At 43.3% G+C, this 24,293-nt stretch overlaps 1 protein-coding gene across 1 annotated transcript in view; it reads left to right on the top strand.

Annotated features, from left to right (window-relative positions):
• LOC126188423 (uncharacterized) overlaps nucleotides 1-24,293 on the top strand; it is a 1,114,167-nt gene that overhangs the window by 1,017,594 nt on the left and 72,280 nt on the right. The window contains exon 11 of the mRNA XM_049930379.1: nucleotides 16,398-16,484. Coding sequence (XP_049786336.1) covers nucleotides 16,398-16,484 — 87 coding nt within the window. The remainder of the gene's footprint in view (nucleotides 1-16,397; nucleotides 16,485-24,293) is intronic.

Genomic DNA, 24,293 nt, shown 5'->3' with positions numbered 1-24,293 from the left:
ATTTCTTCCCCCCATTCCTGTCAATTGTTCCCTTATGCTCTCCCTGAAACTCTGTACAACTTCTGGTTCTTTCATTTTATCCAGGTCCCATCTCCTTAAATTCCCACCTTTTTGCAGTTTCTTCAGTTTTAATCTACCTTAAATCAATACTTCTTCAGAAACGCTTTCCTTGCCATTGCCAGTCTACGTTTTATATCCTCTCTACTTCGACCATCATCAGTTATTTTGCTCCCCAAATAGCAAAACTCCTTTACTACTTTAAGTGTCTCATTTCCTAATCTAATTCCCTCAGCATCACCCGACTTAATTCGACTACATGCCATAGTTAGGCAACGAATATTTGCACATATCATTAAGACCGACAGTGTGTACAAGGATGAAATTGAAATAATTTCAAGATAATATTACGTTATTAAATGCGCAACTTCACCACAAACTAGGTTTGGTGCACTTTAATTTCGTTACATAGGTCTGCAATGTAACTGGCAATAGTGTAATCTTGGTATGCAGAAAATTACAACTAGACTATGACCTAATATCTTCAATACCTTACAATTACTACATCTTTTGGGGACGCTGCCGGCCGAAGTGATCGTGCGGTTCTAGGCGCTACAATCTGGAGCCGAGCGACCGCTACGGTCGCAGGTTCAAATCCTGCCTCGGGCATGGATGTGTGTGACGTCCTTAGGTTAGTTAGGTTTAATTAGTTCTAAGTTCTAGGCGACTGATGACCTCAGAAGTTAAGTCGCATAGTTATCAGAGCCGTTTGAACCATTTGGGGACGCTGATTTCCTTAAAGGAAGTAGTGACTGCTGGTCTCCTTGCTGTCACACACCATGCCGGCTCCTCTTACTTCAACAACACATACATTAGGGCGACCAACCAAACAACAATTGACAGTGGCTATAATGCAAATGGTTCCAGGAAACGAAGGCACCAAAACCACTTACACCTCTGATGGACAGCGTTGTTCGGGATGGTCTCGAGGAATGGGTCTGTCCGAGAAAACAGGCCCCAAAGCAAGGCGACGAGCAGCGCCCTAAGTTGACATCAGGTACCACAAAATCGCGACCGTCCTGCAAGGTAGACCGGCCGCGCCGCCGCTGGCCGAGCCCGCGTGTTTTGCTCCTTCGTCCCCTCAAATACGTCCTAGCTCCTCGCAGCGAGCCCGACGACCAACTCGCCGACCCCAAATACCCGCCGCCAGATCACGACAGGGGCAAAGATCGTACGACAGCCGGGTAATCGATAGTACTGCCAAAGAGCTGGTGTGCCAGAAAAGGCGCACCATGGCTCAACGTGTTTAACTTTCTACCCCTTTATTCTTCATGTCTGTATCTGCAGCCCTGTGCCAGTAGAGGACGCCGGATTGTAGTGTGTAACGGTGGTGTGTAACGTAGTATGTCGGTGCGTAAGAAACAGCGTGCTGTAATAGAATTGGTCCGCCCTCTCCTTACAGCATTGACAATACCAGACGGCACACGAGCGCTGCTACAACTGCAACAGTCCGACGCTTTGAGTTCACTGTCATCGATCATCCTCCATACAGTACCGACCTGGCCTCATCCACTTTGTACCTGTTCCCGAAACTTAAAGAACGCCTTCGATGACATCAATTTCATAGAGATACAGCGTTGCAAGCAGAGGTGACTGAAATCCCTGGGATAGCAGGACAGAGAGGATATGGTTATATTTGTGAAAGGGGGCCAAAATAAGTTACTGTCAGTTGCACTCAAGGTATAAACTTTATTTCTTAAAACACACAATCACACAAGAAAGAATCAAAAGTCTCAAGGTTTTAACGAAAGACCTCCTCTGATTTACTTTATATCGGCTGAAGGCCATATCGAAAATCCAAGGCACAAGGCCTAAGCAAGTTATTGAGGTACGGGAGTTCTTCTGGAGGTTTCACTTCTTTAGTAAAAAATATTTTATCTTCAATATAAATAGGCTGAAAGCCTTAGCTTAAATTTTTGCCATAGAACTCGGCTGAAGGACTCACATTAATCAAGAATAGTATTACGGCTCAAAGCTGAGACAAAGATTTTCAAAGTTTAATCTAAACAGGCTGAAAACTCGGCTGAAGGCCGCATATCAACAAAACAATTTAACGGCTTAAGGCCTAGGAGGAAGAGCGTTCAATATGAAAAGGCTGAAGGCCTTATCTTAAAATATTTCGTGTAAAACTCGGCCAAAGGCCTCATACTAGAGAATAACAATCTTTTGACTTAAGGGCAAGACAAGGATTTTGAGTTTTTAATTTAAGAGACATTAAAACTCGGCTGAAGGCCACATAAAAACTAGAAAATATTTCTTATGGCTTAAGGCCTAGACAAAATTTTGCAACTTTTGATTTGGAAAGGCTGAAAACACGGCTGAAGGCCACATACCAAACAAGAAACAATTTTTTTTACGGCTCAAGGCCTAAGAAGAAAAGCCTTGCAATTTTAATGAGCTAGGACTCGGCTGAAGGCCACACAGAGTACTTAAGACTAAAAGGGAAATCACTATGTAAAACACAAGGAGTGGCACTCAGAAGGTTCCAGGGGTCGGCCTGGGAAGGTAAGACTAACGCACGTTTAGGTGAGACAGGCAGCCAGACCAACAACCTCTTAATCGGAAGGCAACCCAACCGAAAGCCAGCCGACGAACCCACCAACAAGAGCGGTCCTGCTCCACCCGACCAGCGAAACAACAAGATGTCAATAGCACAAGGTTCTGGATACTGGTCCCCAATCCAGCCAAGTCAGAATAAACGTCCAAAACCACCAACAACACCTCAACTGTGGAGCTACACGCCATGCTGGATAGCATCAACACGACGAGGAAAATACACTGCCAAAATATTATGTCAACGACCAGGCCACGTCACTGGAACGTCAACGGCTACAAGGCAGAAGATACCGCTGGTACACTTCATTAATGAAGGAATGAATTAAATTAAGTTAACCACCACACTGGAAGACGGCTGCAACTCTAGCCGACTTCAATGCACACACGTTGTTGCTCGCGAGAATCTCCCAGAAAGCGACAGCCACGGTCAAACGAAGAGATGTGATAGCAGTTGAGGCTTGATAGTAGGTTAAGTGAGCACTCAACTTTAAAGTCCAGGATCGGTGGGCGACAAGCACACCTGGAAAATATATCCGCCACACCAAAGATAGTACAGCAGTACTAGTATCTATACACGCCGCTTCTGCCACTCACGGAGAGAAGACAGCAACGTTATGGTGGTAACCGAAGAAGAAATAAGATACCACTGGACTGCAACCAATGATAAAAAACAAGGCATGACGCGAGCCAGCCACTGCTCAGTGACATTTATCTTGGTCTCTTGGGAGAAATACGTTCGTCGCCAGGGTGACTTTAAGAATTTTCACATTAAAAATTCGGAAGCATTACTTTTCGGTACGTCCTTGTATTTTAAATGACACAAAATACGTAAATAAAACACTTGTAAGTTCGCCATTTAAAGAATTAGTCACATTACTAAAAAAAGTTTCACGATACCTGATAACCAGTGGAACTCGCTGTGAAACGGGCTGGAGTAGATTAAGTACGTTGAAGTAGGATCTACAGGTTTCTGTATCTGGACACCAGTCTCAAAAAATTCCTCTTACAACAAATCATGCACGTCGGTCAAAATGAATATTTAGATACCGCCCTTGACTTCTGTGTGGCTGTTCGAAGCGTTTTCATTGTTTATGATTCGTTTAAATAAAGGCATACTTTGTTGCCCAGTCCAGACAAGCGATTCTTTTTTACAGTTGTAGACTGATAGAAGCCAAAATTGTCATATAGGAAGGAACAGATGGGTTTGAGTTGGTGCTCGTCAGTAGTTTTTTTCTCTCTGGTTACCTCCAGCTTTGCAGGACCACATGAGCCACTCCTACTCAGGCGTTTAGAGTCACAATAGAATTCAAAAATGCTTCTAAAAGAAAGAACTCCAGAGGTTGAAAATTATGAAGGATTCACTGTATCAAAGTGATTCATGTGAAAGTTAGTTGCAGCAGTTGTACAGAGCATGAGAGATGTACACTGGAGAGACAAACCGTCTAGAGCTACATCAAACCAAAACTTCGGACAATAACAAAATACAAAAAATAATAATACAGTGAGCAACTGTCAACTACTGTGATGAACTTCTATGTTAAATAAAAGAAACAAGCATCAGGGTAGTTTAGTAATTTAGAATTGAAAATCAGAATATATTGCAATTTCTTTAAAAGGCTAAAAGGCAAAATTTGCAGTACATAATTCAAATCTTTCTGTAAAGTACCTCAACAGTCAAAAAAGTTTCTTGGCTGAACTAATAAAAAATAAATCTGGATAAGTGCGACTAGAATCGCGCACTGAGGGTTCCGTTAAAAAAATTGTTATGTATGTAGACAGTTTATTTGTCCCAGGAATCATGAATTCCACTATTTTTTCCTGTTATCCGTGCCGATACTGCCACGATATCGGTCTCAGGAATTCCAAAACTTCCGACGATGACAATAAAATCTTTTCTCGTGTGATACAATTACAGTTTATCACTTTTTGGATTCTTTCCTTTACTGGCACTCTAAAACATGGCTTCTTGTCAAATTTTATGATTCTAGGTCCAGGAGAAGTACCCCACTGATTATGACGAGTGAATTTGGGAGTAGCAAAATATGTGTCATAGATGGCCGTATCTTTTGAGTGCACTGACTTAGAATCTTAAATATTTTACACCGCCAAGGGACCTTAGAACGTGACACAAATTTTAACTCGATAAGTCCATTTGTTCCTGAACAAAAGGGGTGTTAACAGACGGACAAGCAAAACTGTCGGATTTTTTCCCTTACTTTTGCTATGAAAGCTCGCTGCTTGTCACATTTCATGATTCTAGGTCAAAGGTATACATTTTGATGTGTGATTTGCAAGTATAAAAATATGTGACATAAATAAGCATATTTATTGAGCGCGTTGACTTGTAAGCTTGCATTTATTCTACCACCAAGAGTCCGTAGACATTAGTATGTGACATAAATTTCACCTTGATACGTCTACCCGTTCCTTGAGACAAAGGGGTCTTAACAGAACGACGGACAGAGGGGCAGCCGAATAACAAATGATAAAAAATATTTTTTTCTTATGATATAATTACAAATTAATTTACTGTGGAACCTTGCTTCTTGCCAAATTTCATGGCTATAGATCAACGGGAGGTACCTTACACGTTTTATGTGTTCTCGAGTAATAAACTGTGTGACATAAATGGCCGTTTCTTTTGACTGCATTCACTTAGAAGCTTCAGTTTTTCACACCGTCAAGAGGCCATTTACCCATGTGACATAAATTTTAACCAGGTACGTCAACCCGTTCCTGAAAAAACAAAGACACAGACGGACAACAAAGTGATCATATAAGAGATCCATTTTTACCGTTCGAGGTATGGAACACTGATTGAGGTACGGAAAACACACACACAAAATCCTTCGCACAACCGTGTGAAGGTGTCAGAAAAGTCCTTTTAGATGTTGATCGACTTGGCTTTTTATTTATTTATTCGTATGGCGACGACCCCCCGTCGGGCACACCGTTCGCCGGGTGCCGGTCTTTGAATGTGCCGCCATTTCGGCGACCTGTAGTCGATGAGGATGATAGGATGATGATGAGAACAGCACAACAACCAGTCCCTGGGCGGAGAAAATTCCCCGACCCAGCCGGGAATCGTACCCGGGCCCAGAGGACTGACAATACGTCACGCCGACCATTTAGCTACGGGGGCGGACAATCGACTTGGCTGAACGTCGTGTATGGCATCAGAGCATTGACCCTTCTTATGAACTTCAGCAGTTTGTCGTTTTGAGGTATGTTCATATTTTCCAGAAACGAAATGTCCGTGTTTTTCATTTTAGTCAAGTCGGGGCAGGCGTCCACGCGTCGTTCTTTTTGTTAGGGAGTCAAGATGTGCGAGACAAACTTTGCACACACTTTTCTCTTGTGCAAAACACTGTGGATAATTTCTTGAACACCTGATTTACACATGTTGCTGCACTGCGATAAGGGACACTACAATGTTGACACGCTACCGCCGTACGTCCACTACTTAACACTGCCTGCTCACAACTACCTGGTCCAATACACATCTGTTGTTTACAGCTGCTAGCTCAAGGTGTCATCGTAGTTACTGGGCTGACGTCGTCTACACGCCAGGAATAAAATCAGTCTCTGAACCTTTTGGACCGACGGTGTAGTACAGGAAGTCTTGTCCCAATAAATATCACTACCGTTTAATGAATGATTTTTCTACATCTACATCTGATATCGACTATTCACTCTACGGTGTGAAGCGCAGCATATGCAATGCACCATAAACTTTTTCCCGTCTTCTTCGTCCATTAGCGTAAGTTGCGAATGAAGAACGATTTTCGGAACCGCTCTGTATATGCTAGAATTTCTTTGATTTTGCTCTCGTGATGTTTCCATCAAAGGTATGTTGGAGGACGTAATAGGAGTCTTGGGTTGTACTGAAATCTGAGCTCTCGGTACTTCTAGGCTTTGACTCTCCGTGATACGCAACACATTTTTTGTAGCGCCTCCCGTTGGAAATATTGCGCATTTCTCTAAAGCCGTCGTGCAAATTAAATAAATCGATGACAGAACGGGCAGCTTTTATTTTAATGTTCTCAATCACTTCCGTTAAATTTGATAAGGATCCCAGACCGGCAAACAATACTTAAGAGCCGGCCGGAGTGGCCGAGCGGTTCTAGGAGCTTCAGTCTGGAACCGCACGACCGCTACGGTCGCAGGTTCGAATCCTGGCTCGGACATGGACGTGTGTGATGTCCTTAGGTTAGTTAGGTTTAAGTAGCATTAAGTTATAGGGGACTGATGACCTCCGCTGTTAAGTCCCATAGTGCTCAGAGCCAATACTTGCCAGTTAGCGGAAGTAGGGTTTTGTGTACGAATAGCACTAGTTTATAATTCTTCAATTAAAAATTGAGTGTGGCCTGCGCCTTCTTTACGGCTAGATTTGTCTTGCCGTTCCGTCTTAAATCACCTCTGATACTTACTTACCTCTTGATACTTCACGCTTGTGACTGCTTCAGGGACTGGTAGCCGATCACGCAGTCAAACGGTATCAGATCTTCCCATTTTCGCGTACTCGTGCCAGTCTGCACTGAAATTACATTCCTCTTGAATTTTATAACAAGTTTCTAATGTTGTGGTACTGCTTTCTACACCATCTGATCAAAAGTATCCGGACATCTATCAGTGGGAATATGTGCAACCTTCGCCTTTGTGATCGCTTGAACTGTACTGTGGACACTTTCAGTGAGATATCTGGATGTCTGTGGAGGAACGTCAGCCAATTCTTCCCCAAGATACAAAACCAGAGAAGGTAGTATTGTTGAACGCTGGAGTCTGGAGCGAAGCCGACATCTAACTCACCCCAAAGATGTTCCATTGGGTTTAGGTTGGTACTCTGGGCAAGCCAGTCCATTTCAGGCATGTTATCGCCCATGGATCATAGCCTCACACATGCTGCTTTATGACAGGGCGTATTGCCGTACTAATATCATCACCGAACTGTTGCTCTACTGTTCACAATATGCAACGCTGTAAAATGTGTTCGCATCCTTCCGCATTACCCTAGCCACACAAAACATCCTCATACCGTAATACTACCTGCTCTGTACTTCACTGTTGGCACAACACATTATGGCAGGTACCGTTCGCTAGCCATACACCAAACCTAAACCTCTCCAACGGATTGCCACAAGGTGTAATGTAATCCATCACTCCAAATCGTTCGTTTCCAGCCATGCACTGTCCCGTGACCTCGCTCTCTACACCAGCCCATGCACAGCTTTGCATTAACCACAGCAATGAGTGGCTTACGAGGAGCTGCTCACTCATTGCACCCCATTCTTTTTAACACCCAGCGCACATTGACTGGGTTACTTTGACAGCTTACAACACTATAGTTCCCTAGTAACTGAACTTTTAGTCCTGTCGCAGGGACGCCACGTATAACACGGGGGCTGCAAGTTTGCGCCAAGTACACTACTGGCGATTAAAATTGCTACACCTAGAAGAAATGCAGATGATAAACGTGTATTCATTGGACAAATATATTACACTAGAACTGACATGTGATTACATTTGCAATCAGTTTGGGTGCTCCTGAGATTTGGGTGATCCTGAGAAATCAGTACCGAGAAAAACCACCTCTGGCCGCAATAACGGCCTTGATACGCCTGGGCATTGCGTCAGACAGAGCTTGGATGGCGTGTACAGGTACAGCTGTCCATGCAGCTACAACGCGATCCCACAGTTCATCAAGAGTAGTGACTGACGTATTGTGATGAGCCAGTTGCTCGACCACCATGACCAGACGTTTTCAATTGGTGAGAGATCTGGAGAATGTGCTGGCCAAGGCAGCAGTCGAACATTTTCTGTATCCAGAAAGGCCCGTTCAGGACCTGCAACATGCGGTCGTGCATTATCCTGCTGAAATGTAGGGTTTCGCAGGGATCGAATTAAGGGTAGAGCCACCGGTCGTAACACATCCGAAATGTAACGTCAATGCGAACAAGAGGTGACCGAGACGTGTAACCAATGGCACTCCATACCATCACGCCGGGTGATTCGACAGTATGGCGATGACGAATACACGCTTCCAATGTGCGTTCACCGCGATGCCGCCAAACACGGATGCGACCATCATGATGCTGTAAACAGAACCTGGATTCATCCGAAACAATAGGTTTTGCCATTCGTGCACCCAGATTCGTCGTTGAGTACACTATCGCAGGCGCTCCTGTGTGTGATGCAGCGTCAAGGCGTCATGGTCTCCGAGCTGATAGTCCATGCTGCTGCAGACGTCGTCGAACTGTTCGTGCAGATGGTTGTTGTCTTGCAAACGTCCCCACCTGTTGACTCAGGGATCGAGACGTGGCTGCACGATCCGTTACAGCCATGCGGATAAGATGTCTGTCATCTCGAGTGCTATTGATACGAGGCCGTTGGGACCCAGCACGGCGTTCCGTATTACCCTCCTGAACCCACCGATTCCATATTCTGCTAACAGTCATTGGATCTCGACCAACGCGAGCAGCAATGTCGCGATACGATAAACCGCAATCGCGATAGCCTATAATCCGACCTTTATCAAAGTCCAAAAAGTGATGGTACGCATTTCTCCTCCTTACACGAGGCATCACAAGAACGTTTCACCAGGCAACGCCGGTCAACTGCTGTTTCATCATCATCATCATCATCATCATTTAAGACTGATTATGCCTTTCAGCGTTCAGTCTGGAGCATAGCCCCCCTTATACAATTCCTCCATGATCCCCTATTCAGTGCTAACATTGGTGCCTCTTCTGATGTCAAAATCATTCTTAACCGAATCCAGGTACCTTCTCCTCGGTCTGCCCCGACTCCTCCTACCCTCTACTGCTGAATCCATGAGTCTCTTGGGTAACCGTACTTCTCCCATGCGGGTAACATGGCCCCACCATCTAAGCCTGTTTGCCCAGACTGCTACATCTATAGAGTTCATTGCCAGTTTTTCTTTGATTTCCTCATTGTGGACACCCTCCTGCCATTGTTCCCATCTACTAGTACCTGCAATCATCCTAGCTACTTTCATATCCGTAACCTCAACTTTGTGATAAGGTAACCTGAATCCACCCAGCTTTCGCTCCCATACAACAAAGTTGGTCGAAAGATTGAACGGTGCACAGATAACTTAGTCTTGGTACTGACTTCCTTCTTGCAGAAGAGAGTAGATCGTAGCTGAGCGCTCACTGCATTAGCTTTGCTACACCTCGCTTCCAGTTCTTTCACTGTGTTGCCATCCTGTGAGAATATGCATTCTAAGTACTTGAAACCGTCCACCTGTTCTAACTTTGTTCCTCCTATTTGGCACTCAATCCGTTTATATTTCTTTCCCACTGACATTACCTTCGTTTTGGAGATGCTAATCTTCATACCATAGTCCTTACATTTCTGATCTAGATCTGAAATATTACTTTGCAAACTTTTAATCGAATCTGCCATCACAACTAAGTCATCCGCATATGCAAGACTGCTTATTTTGTGTTCTCATATCTTAATCTCACCCAGCCAGTCTATTGTTTTCAGCATATGATCCATAAATAGTATGAACAACAGTGGAGACAGGTTGCAGCCTTGTCTTACCCCTGAAACTACTCTGAACCATGAACTCAACTTACCGTCAACTCTAACTGCTGCCTGACCATCCATGTAAAGAACTTTAGTTGCTTGCAAAAGTTTGCCTCCTATTCCATAATCTTGTAGAACGGACAATAACTTCCTCCTAGGAACCCGGTCATATGCCTTTTCTAGATCTATAAAGCATAGATACAATTCCCTGTTCCACTCATAACACTTCTCCGTTATTTGCCGTAAGCTAAAGATCTGGTCCTGACAACCTCTAAGAGGCCTAAACCCACACTGATTTTCATCCAATTTGTCCTCAACTAATACTCGCACTTTCCTTTCAACAATACCTGAGAAGATTTTACCCACAACGCTGATTAAAGAGATACCTCTGTAGTTGTTACAATCTTTTCTGTTTCCATGTTTAAAGATTGGTGTGATTACTGCTTTTGTCCAGTCTGATGGAACCTGTCCCGACTCCCAGGCCATTTCAATTATCCTGTGTAGCCATTTAAGACCTGACATTCCACTGTATTTGATGAGTTCCGACTTAATTTCATCCACCCCAGCCGCTTTATTGCACTGCAATCTATTGACCATTTTCTCCACTTCCTCAAATGTGATCCTATTTCCATCATCATTCCTATCCCATTCTACCTCGAAATCTGAAACATTACTGATCGCATTTTCACCTACATTGAGCAACTCTTCAAAATATTCCCTCCATCTGCCCAAGGCATCCACAGGATTCACCAGCAGTTTTCCTGACCTGTCCAAAGTACTTGTCATTTCCTTCTTACCTCCCTTTCGAAGACTGCTAATTACACTCCAGAATGGTTTTCCAGCAGCTTGACCCATAGTCTCCAACCTGTTTCCAAAGTCTTCCCACGATTTCTTCTTGGATGCTGCAATTATCTGTTTGGCTTTGTTTCTTTCTTCAACATAACTTTCTCTGTCTACCTGGGTTCTGGTATGTAGCCATTTTTGATACGCCTTCTTTTTCCTTTTACAGGCTGCCTTGACTGTATCATTCCACCAAGCTGTTTGCTTCATCCTACTTTTACACACTACTGTTCCAAGACATTCTTTAGCCACTTCTAGTACTGTGTCCCTGTACCTTGTCCATTCCTTTTCCAATGACTGTAATTGACTACATTCAACTAACTGGTACCTTTCTGAGATCGCTGTTATGTACTTGTGCCTGATTTCCTTATCCTGAAGTTTCTCCATTCTTATCCTCCTATATATGGACCTGACCTCCTGCACTTTCGGCCTCACAATCCCAATTTCACTGCAGATTAAATAATGATCAGTGTCATCAAAGAATCCCCTGAATACACGTGTGTCCCTCACAGCCTTCCTGAATTCCTGATCTGTTATTATATAGTCAATGACAAATCTGATTCCCCTGCCTTCCCAAGTATACCGGTGAATGTTCTTACGTTTAAAAAGGAGTTTGTGATTACTAAGCCCATACTGGCACAGAAATCCAAGAGTTGTTTCCCGTTCCTGTTGGCCTTCATATCCTCTCCAAATTTACCCATAACCTTTTCATACCCTTCTGTTCGATTTCCAATCCTGGCGTTAAAATCACCCATGAGCAGAACACTGTCCTTGTCCTTTACTCTAACAATTACATCACTGAGTGCCTCATAAAAACTATCCATCTTATCTTGATCTGTCCCTTCACAATGCGAATATACTGACACAATCCTAATTTTCTTGCTAGACACTGTCAAATCTATCCACATCAGTCGTTCGTTTACATACCTTATTGCAAATACGCTGGGTTCCATTTCTTTCCTGATGTAAAGCCCTACACCCCATTGTGCCATTCCTGCTTCGACTCCTGACAGCTAGACCTTGTATTCTCCCACTTCCTCTTCTTTCTCACCCCTTACCCGAATGTCACTAATAGCTAAAACGTCCAGCCCCATCTTACTTGCAGCCTCTGCCAGCTCTACCTTCTTCCCAGAGTAGCCCCCATTGATATTAATAGCTCCCCATCTCATTACCGTTTGTTTGCCAAGTCGTATCTTAGGAGTCCCTGGTTTGTCAGTTAGAGGTGGGACTCCGTCACCTCCAAAGGTCCGAGGCATTTTGCTCTGATTGTTGCCAGCATCATATTTAAAGTACCAGGGAAGCAGGTTGCTAGCCTTACTTGCCCCGAGTCCCACTGGGTTTTACGCCTAACGGCTGAGGGACTAACCGGTGGATTTGGTGTGGCAATTTAATGGCCAGTAGTGTATAACGCTATGCTCGCAGTTTACTGTTACCCTCTGTGAGGATTTTTGTATTTATTTGGCCATATGTATACCTAATGGGCAGAGGACATCGAAACATTAATTTCGTATAGGTGGCAATTAATAGAAAACAGAAAGACTTTATTTTGGTGGTAATACTAGCACAGACATCCATACAAATGAAATAATAAACTATCGCCAGCCTAATTAGGCATCATAATTTTAAACATTATGTTTCAAGAAAATTTAATAGGAGTTACTAAATTGACTTTCATTAAAACTCCTTTTAAATACTGCAATGAATACACACGACTACCGGACGAACTGTGTAGTTGGTAACAGTAGTTGCTATTTACACAAATCAGCAACCATAGGAATTTTAAAGTTATTTCACTCATAGTAATAATAGTTCCTGTTGCAATCAATAGCTAACTCAGCAATAAGATGTTACTAAGGACCTCATGAGACTAAGAGTGGTCATGACAAGAGCCCTTGTTTAACTAACATACAGAACCCACAAATGAAGTTAAATAACATTACACAAACACTTTTTATACTCACACTTTTATGGAAATGCTTCAGATTTCTTTAGCAAAAGCAGTATTTAGTTTATCTTTCTTATAATAGAAAAGAATATAGTGGGGGCCCATAAATTGAAACTGTCTTTACAGGCAAATTCTGTTACTATTTCAGAGACAAAATGCAATTTGCCAATATTGCTTTCCAACCTCACTTAAAATAGTTTGTATGTTCACAATTGAAAGCAAGTAATTCAAATATTAAGTTCAATTCAGAAAATAGTTCATAGTAATAATCAAAGCAAAATTACTTTTCCTATAGGTTCAATTTGTGTGCCTCATCCATTGTCTGTGAAGGTATTTTTTACGGTAACACTTCACACTTCGGCACTGCACTTTAGCACATTCAGTACAGAAGGAAACCATTAATTAGTTAGAAACAGGATACTCGGTTTCTGCACATTTAGGATGGTGGTGGCGGTGGTGGTGGTTAGTGTTTAACGTCCCGTCGACAACGAGGTCATTAGAGACGGAGCGCAAGCTCGGGTTAGGGAAGGATTGGGAAGGAAATCGGCCGTGCCCTTTCAAAGGAACCATCCCGGCATTGGCCTGAAACGATTTAGGGAAATCACGGAAAACCTAAATCAGGATGGCTGGAGACGGGATTGAACCGTCGTCCTCCCGAATGCGAGTCCAGTGTGCTAACCACTGCGCCACCTCGCTCCATTTTGGATGGGACGCTGCAATGGTTTCACGATCAGGACCATTTTAAGGTTCAAACACAAGTTTATACCACTGGAATTATTATTGAAAAACACTCACACAAACATACTGATCCATACTATGATACATATCTGAATTCCTGAAGCAGGCGGAGCAGTGGCACAATAGTGGTGGCAAGCACGTGGCGGCTATCTGGTCTCACACTCTTGCTGCTGAATGCTCTTTATAAATTCTTATTGGTGACATATGATCCTCGTTTTACAGCCATTCCATTATAACAAAGCACGATACGACAGCCGAAACTACATCCAATTTCAATATAAATTGGCTTTCAAATGCCTCACTTGGCACTCTCGATGTTAACCGTACAACGGCTGGCCACTGACTGCGTAACGTGCTCACCCAGTAGCCGCCCAGATCGACCGCCAAAAAAATACTATACGATACAAAATCCCTAAGGTCAGTAAAGCTTTGACGGTTTATTTATATACTTCACATCCAACGTAAATTCACTTTACACTACTTTACATAAAAATGCACAACATTTTTAAGCTGCACCTACATGGTACCAAAAAATGCATTTTTTAATTTGCAAGTACAGAGAACTTCACATGACAAAATAATTTTTTGTTAGGTGCCTACGGCGTCAGGTGGCTCTATCCAATAATTTCCAGGGCCACATAGCCTGCACAGGCATGAAGTTCCATTACACAGAGAGAGCGCGTCAGAAGGTTTTATTGGTGAAAAAATGAGAACTAAAAATTAGTTTGGTGACCTCAGAACCATTGCAATGACCCCAGACTCTTGCCACGAGTTCTCTATCAGTTAAAACTACGGTACATTTACGCCTTAGATCAGATATCACGTGCTTATTTTACGTGCATAAGTACGAGGGGCGTTTGAAAAGTCCGTGCAAAGTCCGAGAGATGGCACCGCTGGCGCGTATCGAGGTCATGTTTAGTTAGTAGCATCTTTGGAAAGAACGCACACCACGTTTCAGCTATATTGGTCTATTTATTTGTGTTTGACATTCATATGAACAAAGGAAGTCGAATGACTAAAAGAATTTCGTGTGATGATTAAACATTATGAATTGCAAAACGCCTAAAGAGATGCTCGATAAACATTACGGTGACTCTGCACCTTCGATTAGAACAGTTTATAAGTGGTTTCAAAATTTTCAGAGAGGCCATATGGGCACAAGTGATGCTGAATGTTCTGGACGCCCTGTAGAGGTTACGACTCCAGAAATCATTGATAAAATCCATGATATGGTGATGGATGACAGTAGAGTTAAGGTGCGTGAGATTGTTAGTGCTGTGGGCATCTCGAATGAACGGGTACGTAATATTTTGCATAAACATTTGGACACGAGAAAGCTATCAGCAAGATGGGTTCGGCGATTGCTCACGCTTCACCAAAAACGGAATCGTGTGAAGAGTTGCAAGGATGGTTTGCAGCTGTTCAGGAAGAATCGGCAGGACTTTAAGCATCGTTTGGTCACTGTGGATGAAATATGGATACGTTACTATACTCCTGAGACCAAACAACAATCTAAACAATGGGTTACCAAGGGAAAATCTGCACCAAAAAAAGGCGAAGACCATTCCTTCGGCCGGAAAGGTTATGGCGACTGTCTTTTGGGATTCGCAAGGGATAATCTTCATCGGCTATCTGGAAAAGGGTAAAACTACTACAGGTGCATATTACTCATCGTTATTGGACCGTTTAACCAAGTTGCAAGAAAAACTCCGGCGATTGGACCGCAAAAAAGTCATTTTCCATCACGACAATGCACCAGCACTAACCTCAGCAGTTGTGGTCGTAAAATGATTGGAAATAGAATTCCAACTCGTTTCACATCCCCCGTATTCTCCAGACTTGGCTCCCTCGGACTATTTGAAGAAATGACTGGCAGGACAAAGATGTTATTAAAACGAGGAGGTGATTGCATCAACTAGTAGCTATTTTGCAGACTTGGACAATTCCTATTATTCGAAAAGGATTAACAAATTAGAACAGCGTTGGACGAAGTGTATAAGTCTAAAAGGAGACTATGTCGAAAAATAAAAAAAAGGTTTATCCCAAACACGTAAGTAGTCTTTTTTTTTCAAGGACTTTTCAAACGCCCCTCGTACAGTAACTTTGAACCTCTGGCTCTCGGTAATGGACAATGATCTCTAAAAAGTTTCAAGAACATATGGCAAGAATTTCGACGACTTGCCATGGATAAACATTATAGAAATGACCATCCCCATAGTTTTCGTACTCAGAAAAAACAGTAGTTTTTGGGTTTTTCTCAGGAACCACCCACGAACAAACCGTGATTTTTTATAAGCCTTATAAGGCTCACCCAAGAGAACAGATAATGCAAAAGAACCAACCGATTTCGTGAATTTGCCTGTGCTGGAGGAAGTGTGTAATGTTTAAATTTTGACTATATGCTGTAGTACAACTACAGTATACTCGTTCTTTCGTTAGATATAAGAATGATCGCTAGGCCAGGAGCTATCCGAAACACTTGATCCCTTACCTCTGTGATCAATTGAACTCGATGTACGACACCTGAAAAATTGCGTTTCCGCGCGGCTTGTTGGAACATACTAGTAGCGTGCACTGTCGTGCACGGACCCTAATGTCATTCATTAACTTCATGAAGGCCGCTGGGCATCGTGAATACAAATTGTTCTTATCTATTGAGTCATATGTGCTTTTCTTGTTGCTAACGCGTTTGTATTGCTTTCCTTTGCAGATTGACCCACGAGAAGGAGATGATGCTACGAATTGAGCTGGAAGCCTTTGACGGCCGTACTGCATGGGCCGAGTACAACACATTCAGGTATTGATCACAGCTCCTCCTCTAACATCCCATGACACGTACTGGATATAAATGACAAGCAAACCGATTTTTAAAGCTGGGGAAGGGGGGAGGGGTGGGGGGGGGGCAGATTATGGAATCAGTCTCCTTCAGGAGTAATGTAACTCTCGTAATCTACCGCTTTCTGATTACCGTTGCTGTAACTGTGAAGCCAGTAACACTGTACCGTACACACTCTAAGACAAAAAAAAAAAAAGTGCACCACGAAGGAATGATCCGGATGGGACGGAAATCGGTGGATGCGATGTACATATACAAACAAACGATTACAATTTCAGAAACACTGAATGATTTATTCAAGAAAAAAACTTCACAGATTGAGAAAGACAGATATGCGCTAGTCCACCTCTGGCCATTATGCAAGCAGTAACTTGGATTGGCATTGACTGGTAGAGTTGTTGGATGCCCTCTTGGTGGATATGGTACCAAATTCGGTCCAATTGGCACGTTAGACCGTAAAAATTCCGAGCTGTTTGGTTAGCCCTGCCAGTAATGCTACAAAGGACCTCAATTGCGGAGGGATCCGGCGACATTGCTGGCCAATTGCTTCAATTTGTGAAGTTTTTTTCTTGAATAAATCATTCAGTGTTTCTGAAATTGTAATCGTTTGTTTGTATATGTACATCGCATCCACCGATTCCGTCCCATCCGGATCATTCCTTTCTTTCGAAAAAGACGGTCATGTGAAACCCAGCTCGCGCTATTCGTCCACGAGACTCAGAGGGCCATAGACACGGGTTCACAGGTAGATGCCGTGTTTCTTGACTTCCGCAAGACGTTCGATACAGTTCCCCACAGTCGCTTAATAAACAAAGTAAGAGCATATGGACTATCAGACCAATTGTGTGATTGGATTGAGGAGTTCCTCAATGGAGAGAAGTCTTCCGAAGTAAGAGTGATTTCAGGTGTGCCGCAGGGGAGTGTCATGGGACCGTTCCTATTCACAGTATACATAAATGACCTGGTGGATAACATCGGAAGTTCACTGAGGCTATTTGCAGATGATGCTGTGGTGTATCGAGAGGTTGTAACAATGGAAAATTTTACTGAAATGTAGGAGGATCTGCAGCGAATTGACGCATGGTGCAGGGAATGGCAATTGAATCTCAATGTAGACAAGTGTAATGTGCTGAGAATACACAGAAAGATAGATCCTTCATCATTTAGCTACAAAATAGCAGGTCAGCAACTGGAAGCAGTTAATACCATAAATTATCTGGGAGTACGCATTAGGAGTGATTTAAAATGGAATGATCATATAATGTTGATCGTCGGTAAAGCAGACGCCAGACTAAGATTCATTGGAAGAATCCTAAGGAAATGCAATCCGAAAACAAAGGAAGTAGGTTACAGTACGCTTGTTCGCCCACTGCTTGAATACTGCTCAGCAGTGTGGGATCCGTACCAGATGGGGTTGATAGAAAATATAGAGAAGATCCAACGGAGAGCAGCGCGCTTCGTTGCAGGATCATTTAGTAATCGCGAAAGCGTTACGGAGATGATAGATAAACTCCAGTGGAAGACTCTGCAGGAGAGACGCTCAGTAGCTCGGTACGGGCTTTTGTCAAAGTTTCGAGAACATACCTTCACCGAAGAGTCAAGCAGTACATTGCTCCCTCCTACGTATATCTCGCGAAGAGACCATGAGGATAAAATCAGAGAGATTACAGCCCACACAGAAGCATACCGACAATCCTTCTTTCCACGAACAATACGAGACTGGAGAAGGGAGAACCGATAGAGGTACTCAAGGTACCCTCCGCCACACACCGTCAGGTGGCTTGCGGAGTATGGATGTAGATGTAGATGTAGATGTTTGGCCTAGCACCAAGACAAGTGTTAGAAACTCTCGTCTCGTGCGGCCGGACATTGTCTTGCCGGAAAATAAACCCAGGACGGCATACCATGAAGGACAACAAAACTGAGCGTAGGATATTGTCGACGTACCGTCGTCGGGCCACATGGGGGGTGACAGTCGGTTTGGTATCACACGGCTGTCCACAGTGTCTCCAGACACTTCTCCGACCTGAACTCTCATTGGCTGTAGCAGAATTGTCTTCAATGATGAGTTTTCGATCTGAGCCCCGATGACCATTGGGATACCAATGCGACTGCCGCTCGCCATACGGCCAGACAAGCAAGAGTGATGGTCTGGTGTGCCACTTCATTTCATAACATGATTCGTTTGGTTGTCATTTGCCGCACCCTTGCAGCACAGCCGTACGTCTACATCTACATCTACATCCATACTCCGCAAGCCACCTGACGGCGTGTGGCGGAGGGTACCCTGAGTACCTCTATCGGTCCTCCCTTCTATTCCAGTCTCGTATTGTTCGTGGACCGAAGGATTGTCGGTATGCCTCTGTGTGGGCTCTAATCTCTCTGATTTTATCCTCATGGTCTCTTCGCGAGATATACGTAGCAGGGAGCAATATACTACTTGACTCCTCGGTGAAGGTATGTTCTCGAAACTTCAACAAAAGCCCGTAGCGAGCTACTGAGCGTCTCTCATGCAGCGTCTTCCACTGGAGTTTATCTATCATCTCCGTAACGTTTTCGCGATTACTAAATGATCCTGTAACGAAGCACGCTGCTCTCCGTTGGATATTTTCTATCTCTTCTATCAACCCTATCTGGTACGAATCCCACACTGTTGAGCAGTATTCAAGCAGTGGGCGAACAAGTGTACTGTAACCTACTTCCTTTGTTTTCGGATTGCATTTCCTTAGGATTCTTCCAATGAATCTCAGTCTGGCATCTGCTTTACCGACAATCAACTTATGTGAATATTCCATTTTAAATCACTCCTAATGCGTACTCCCACATAATTTATGGAATTAACTGCTTCCAGTTGCTGACCTGCTATTTTGTAGCTAAATGATAAGGGATCTATCTTTCTATGTATTCGCAGCACATTACGCTTGTCTACATTGAGATTCAATTGCCATTCCCTGCACCATGCGTCAATTCGCTGCAGATCCTCCTGCATTTCAGTACAATTCTCCATTGTTACAACCTCTCGATATACCACAGCATCATCCGCAAAAAACCCTCAGTGAACTTCCGATGTCATCCAGAGGACGAATCATTTATGTACATTGTGAATATCAACGGTCCTACGACACTCCTCTGCAGCACACCTGAAATCAACTCTTACTTCGGAAGACTCCTCTCCATTCAAAATGACATGCTGCGTTCTGTTATCTAGGAACTCTTCAATCCAATCACACAATTGGTCTGATAGTCTATATGCTCTTACTTTGTTCATTAAACGACTGTGGGGAACTGTACCGAACGCCTTGCGGAAGTCAAGAAACACGGCATCTACCTGGAAACCCGTCGACAGTATTCTGTACCCCATTTTGTTACCCTTCACGGCAAGCCATCCTGGGCTTACATTTCAGCAAGCTATTGCCCAACCGCACATGGTGAGAGTTTCTACAGCTTGTCGTCATGCTTGCCAAACTCTATGTTGACCAGTGAGGTCACTGGGTCTCTTGCCAGTTGAGAACGTTTGGTGCATTATGGGCAGGACCCTCCAACCCCTCGGAATATTGACGATCTAATGCGCCAATTGACATAATTTGATACGATATCCCTCAGGAGGACGTAGAACAACTCCATCAATTAGTGCCAAGCCGAAAAACTGCTTGCATAAGGGCCAGAGATGGATCGGCACCTTATTGACTTGCTCAGTTTGTGAAATTTCAGTCATTCGTTGGTATGTACATCTACATCAGACCTACAGATTTCGGTCCCATTCGGATTATTCCTTCAAAAATGGTTCTAATGGCTCTGAGCGCTATGGGACTTAACTGCTGAAGTCATCAGTCCCCTAGAACTTAGAGCTACTTGAACCTAACTAACCTAAGGACGACACACACATCCATGCCCGAGGCAGGATTCGAACCTGCGACCGTAGCGGTCGCGCGGTTCCAGACTGAAGCGCCTAGAACCTCTCGGCCATTTCGGCCGGTGATTATTCCTTCATGGTGCATCTCTTTTTTGTCATTTTTTTTTCCTTCTGAGAGTGTACTGGGTGACACACGGGAGACAGACGCTTTTTAAGGAAATAATACTCAGCCAACTTTAAAATTAATGCATGTTTCATCATCATCATCATCATCATCATTTAAGACTGGTTATGCCTTTCAGCGTTCAGTCTGGAGCATAGCCCCCCGTATACAGTTCCTCCATGATCCCCTATTCAGTGCTAACATTGGTGCCTCTTCTGACGTTAAACCTATTACTTCACAGTCATTCTTAACCGAATCCAGGTACCTTCTCCTCGGTCTGCCCCGACTCCTCCTACCCTCTACTGCTGAATCCATGAGTCTCTCGGGTAACCTTGCTTCTCCCATGCGTGTAACATGACCCCACCATCTAAGCCTGTTCGCCCTGACTGCTACATCTATAGAGTTCATTCCCAGTTTTTCTCTGATTTCCTCATTGTGGACACCCTCCTGCCATTGTTCCCATCTACTAGTACCTGCAATCATCCTAGCTACTTTCATATCCGTAACCTCAACCTTGTTGATAAGGTAAACCTGAATCCACCCAGCTTCCAATCCCATACATCAAAGTTGGTCGAAAGATTGAACGGTGCACAGATAACTTAGTCTTGGTACTGACTTCCTTCTTGCAGAAGAGAGTAGATCGTAGCTGAGCGCTCACTGCATTAGATTTGCTACACCTCGCTTCCAGTTCTTTCACTATGTTGCCATCCTGTGAGAATATGCATCCTAAGTACTTGAAACCGTCCACCTGTTCCAACTTTGTTCCTCCTATTTGGCACTCAATCCGTTTATATTTCTTTCCCACTGACATTACTTTCGTTTTGGAGATGCTAATCTTCATACCATAGTCCTTACATTTCTGATCTAGCTCTGAAATATTACTTTGCAAACTTTCAATCGAATCTGCCATCACAACTAAGTCATCCGCATATGCAAGACTGCTTATTTTGTGTTCACATATCTTAATCTCACCCAGGCAGTCTATTGTTTTCAACATATGATCCATAAATAATATGAACAACAGTGGAGACAGGTTGCAGCCTTGTCTTACCCCTGAAACTACTCTGAACCATGAACTCAATTTACCATCAACTCTAACTGCTGCCTGACTATCCATGTAAAGACCTTTAATTTCTTGCAAAAGTTTGCCTCCTATTCCATAATCTTGTAGAACAGACAATAACTTCCTCCTAGGAACCCGGTCATATGCCTTTTCTAGATCTATAAAGCATAGATACAATTCCCTGTTCCACTCATAACACTTCTCCATTATTTGCCGTAAGCTAAAGATCTGCATGTTTATTTACAAAAAATCAAAGCTCATTATTTGCAATTTTAGTTAACAACGGTATTTTTGAAAAATAATGTCGTCAAGGTGATGTCCATCATTTCGAACGCAGGACTCAAGTCTGCTAAAAATCCTCCATCATATGGACTAAAATCTCTGCAGGGATGGCAGCAATTTCTTGAATGATTGCATTCTTCAACTCGTCCAAATTTCGTGGTTTGTGGCTATAGACACAGTTCTTAAGGTAACCCCACAGAAAGAAGTCGCATACTGACAAGTCGGGAGACCTGGGAGGCCAAGGAACATTGCCAAAACATGAGATAATCTGGTCAGGAAACATGCGTCTAAGAACTGTCATTGAAGTGTTTGCGGTATGCGATGTTGCCCCATCCTTCTGGAACCAAACGCGTTTTAAAGGGATTCGTCCTCTTCCTAGTTCTGGTTTCAAGAATGTTTCAAGCATACTAATGTAATGCACCGAATTAACAGTAACTGTAGCCCCGTTCTCTTCAAAAAATAATGTCCAATAATGCCAACAGAGCCAAGAGTACACCATACTGTTAATTTTTCTGAGTGTAGAGGACGCTGGTGGATAAGGTGTGGATGCTCTGGAGCCCAGTAACGTAGGTTTTGCTTATTCACGGTCCCGTTTAAATGAAAATGAGCTTCATCGCTCATCAATAAAATTACATTTTCATTCGATCCCAAAATCACTTGCATTCTGTAAGCAAAGTCTTCTCGTACAGCAAAATCAGTTTCCATAAGCTGTTGGACAATGAGCATTTTGTAGGGATGGAATTTTAATTCTTTATGCAAAATTCGTCTAACCAATTCACGATTGATTCGTAACTCACTAGCATGACGTCTAGCTGACCGTCCTGGGCTTCTGACTGCCGCTTGCCTTACCCTTTCAACATTTTCTGGTGTCGTTACTCTGCGTCTCGGGCCAGGATGCTTCTTATCCAGTATGTTTCCAGTTGATTTGAAGTTTTCCACCCATCTGAGGATTGTGTTACGGCTCGGAACAGCTCCATGTCGACCGACATTAAACCGCGCACGAAACAATCGCTGCGTAGCAATAATAGACTCGCCACTTTTCACGAAACTGTCATAGACAAACACTCGACGTTGCAAGTCCCACTGCTCCATAGTGACTGAGTAAATGAAATGGCGTCTTGTGTGGATCAGAACTATCCCCACAACGCCCACCTCCCACCATCGCGCTCTCAGTACTACGCAGTTCAAAACCCTGTACTTGAGGATGATTCCGAGGTAACTATTGTTCTAAAAAATGGTTCAAATGGCTCTGAGCACTATGGGACTTAACATCTGTGGTCATCAGTCCCCTAGAACTTAGAACTACTTAAACCTAACTAACCTAAGGACATCACACACATCCATGCTCGAGGCAGGATTCGAACCTGCGACCGTAGCCCATTGTTCTCAGCCAGGCTTGCAAATGATAATCTTTTTTCCTAATCCCAGTTCCTGAAAGTGATAGTGGCATTTGTCGAGTCGAAGTGCGTCATGACCCGTTTTTTCATCGCGGGTGAATTTGGTAAAACATGGGGCACGTGAAAGCACATTTTACGACGACCAGCTCTATGGTTCTAGGCAGTTTGCATTCTGTGATACATTGCAGGGGCAACTCCGTTATGGACAGTGTCATAGGTACAGTCTTCCGTACAGAACTCAAGTGGACAGATAGATAAAGAGAAAAACGCTCCCCATTTTTCGTGAAAAAGATTCACTCAGGGCATCCTCTTCTTCTAGGAAACGAGTTAGTTCTCTATTATTCCAATCTCGTATAGCGCACGGAAAGAATGAACACCTATATCTTTCCGTACGTGGTGATCGTTCCTCCCTATATAGGTCGGTGTCAACAAAATATTTTCGCATTCGGAGGAGAAAGTTGGTGATTGGAATTTCGTGAGAAGATTCCGTCGCAACAAAAAACGCCTTTTTTTTAATAATGTCAAGCCCAAATCCTGTATCATTTCTGTGACACTCTCTCCCTTATTTCGAGATTATACAAAACGTGCTGCCTTTCTTTGAACTTTTTCGATGTACTCCGTCAGTCCTACCTGGTAAGGATCCCACACCCCACACCAGCGTTCTAAAAGATGCCGGACAAGCATAGCGTAGGTAGTCTCCATAGGTCTGTTACATTTTCTAAGTGTTCTGCCAATAAACGCAGTCTTTGATTACCCTTCCCCACAACATTTTCTATGTGTTCCTTCCAGTTTAAGTTGTTCGTTATTGTAACACCTAGATATTTAATTGAATTTACGGCTTTTATATTAGACTGATTTATCGTGTAACCGAAGTTTAACGAGTTCCTTTTAGCACTCATGTGGATGATCTCACACTTTTCGTTATTTAGGATCAATTGCCACTTTTCGCACCATTCAGATATCTTTTCTAAATCGTTTTGCAGTTTGTTTTGGTCTTCTGATGACTTTATTA

Source organism: Schistocerca cancellata, chromosome 1 (genome assembly GCF_023864275.1).
Source record: "Schistocerca cancellata isolate TAMUIC-IGC-003103 chromosome 1, iqSchCanc2.1, whole genome shotgun sequence".
In the NCBI taxonomy this organism is placed as follows: domain Eukaryota; kingdom Metazoa; phylum Arthropoda; class Insecta; order Orthoptera; family Acrididae; genus Schistocerca; species Schistocerca cancellata.
Note: the sequence above shows the minus strand (reverse complement) of the source record. Positions and strands in the feature narration are given on the sequence as shown.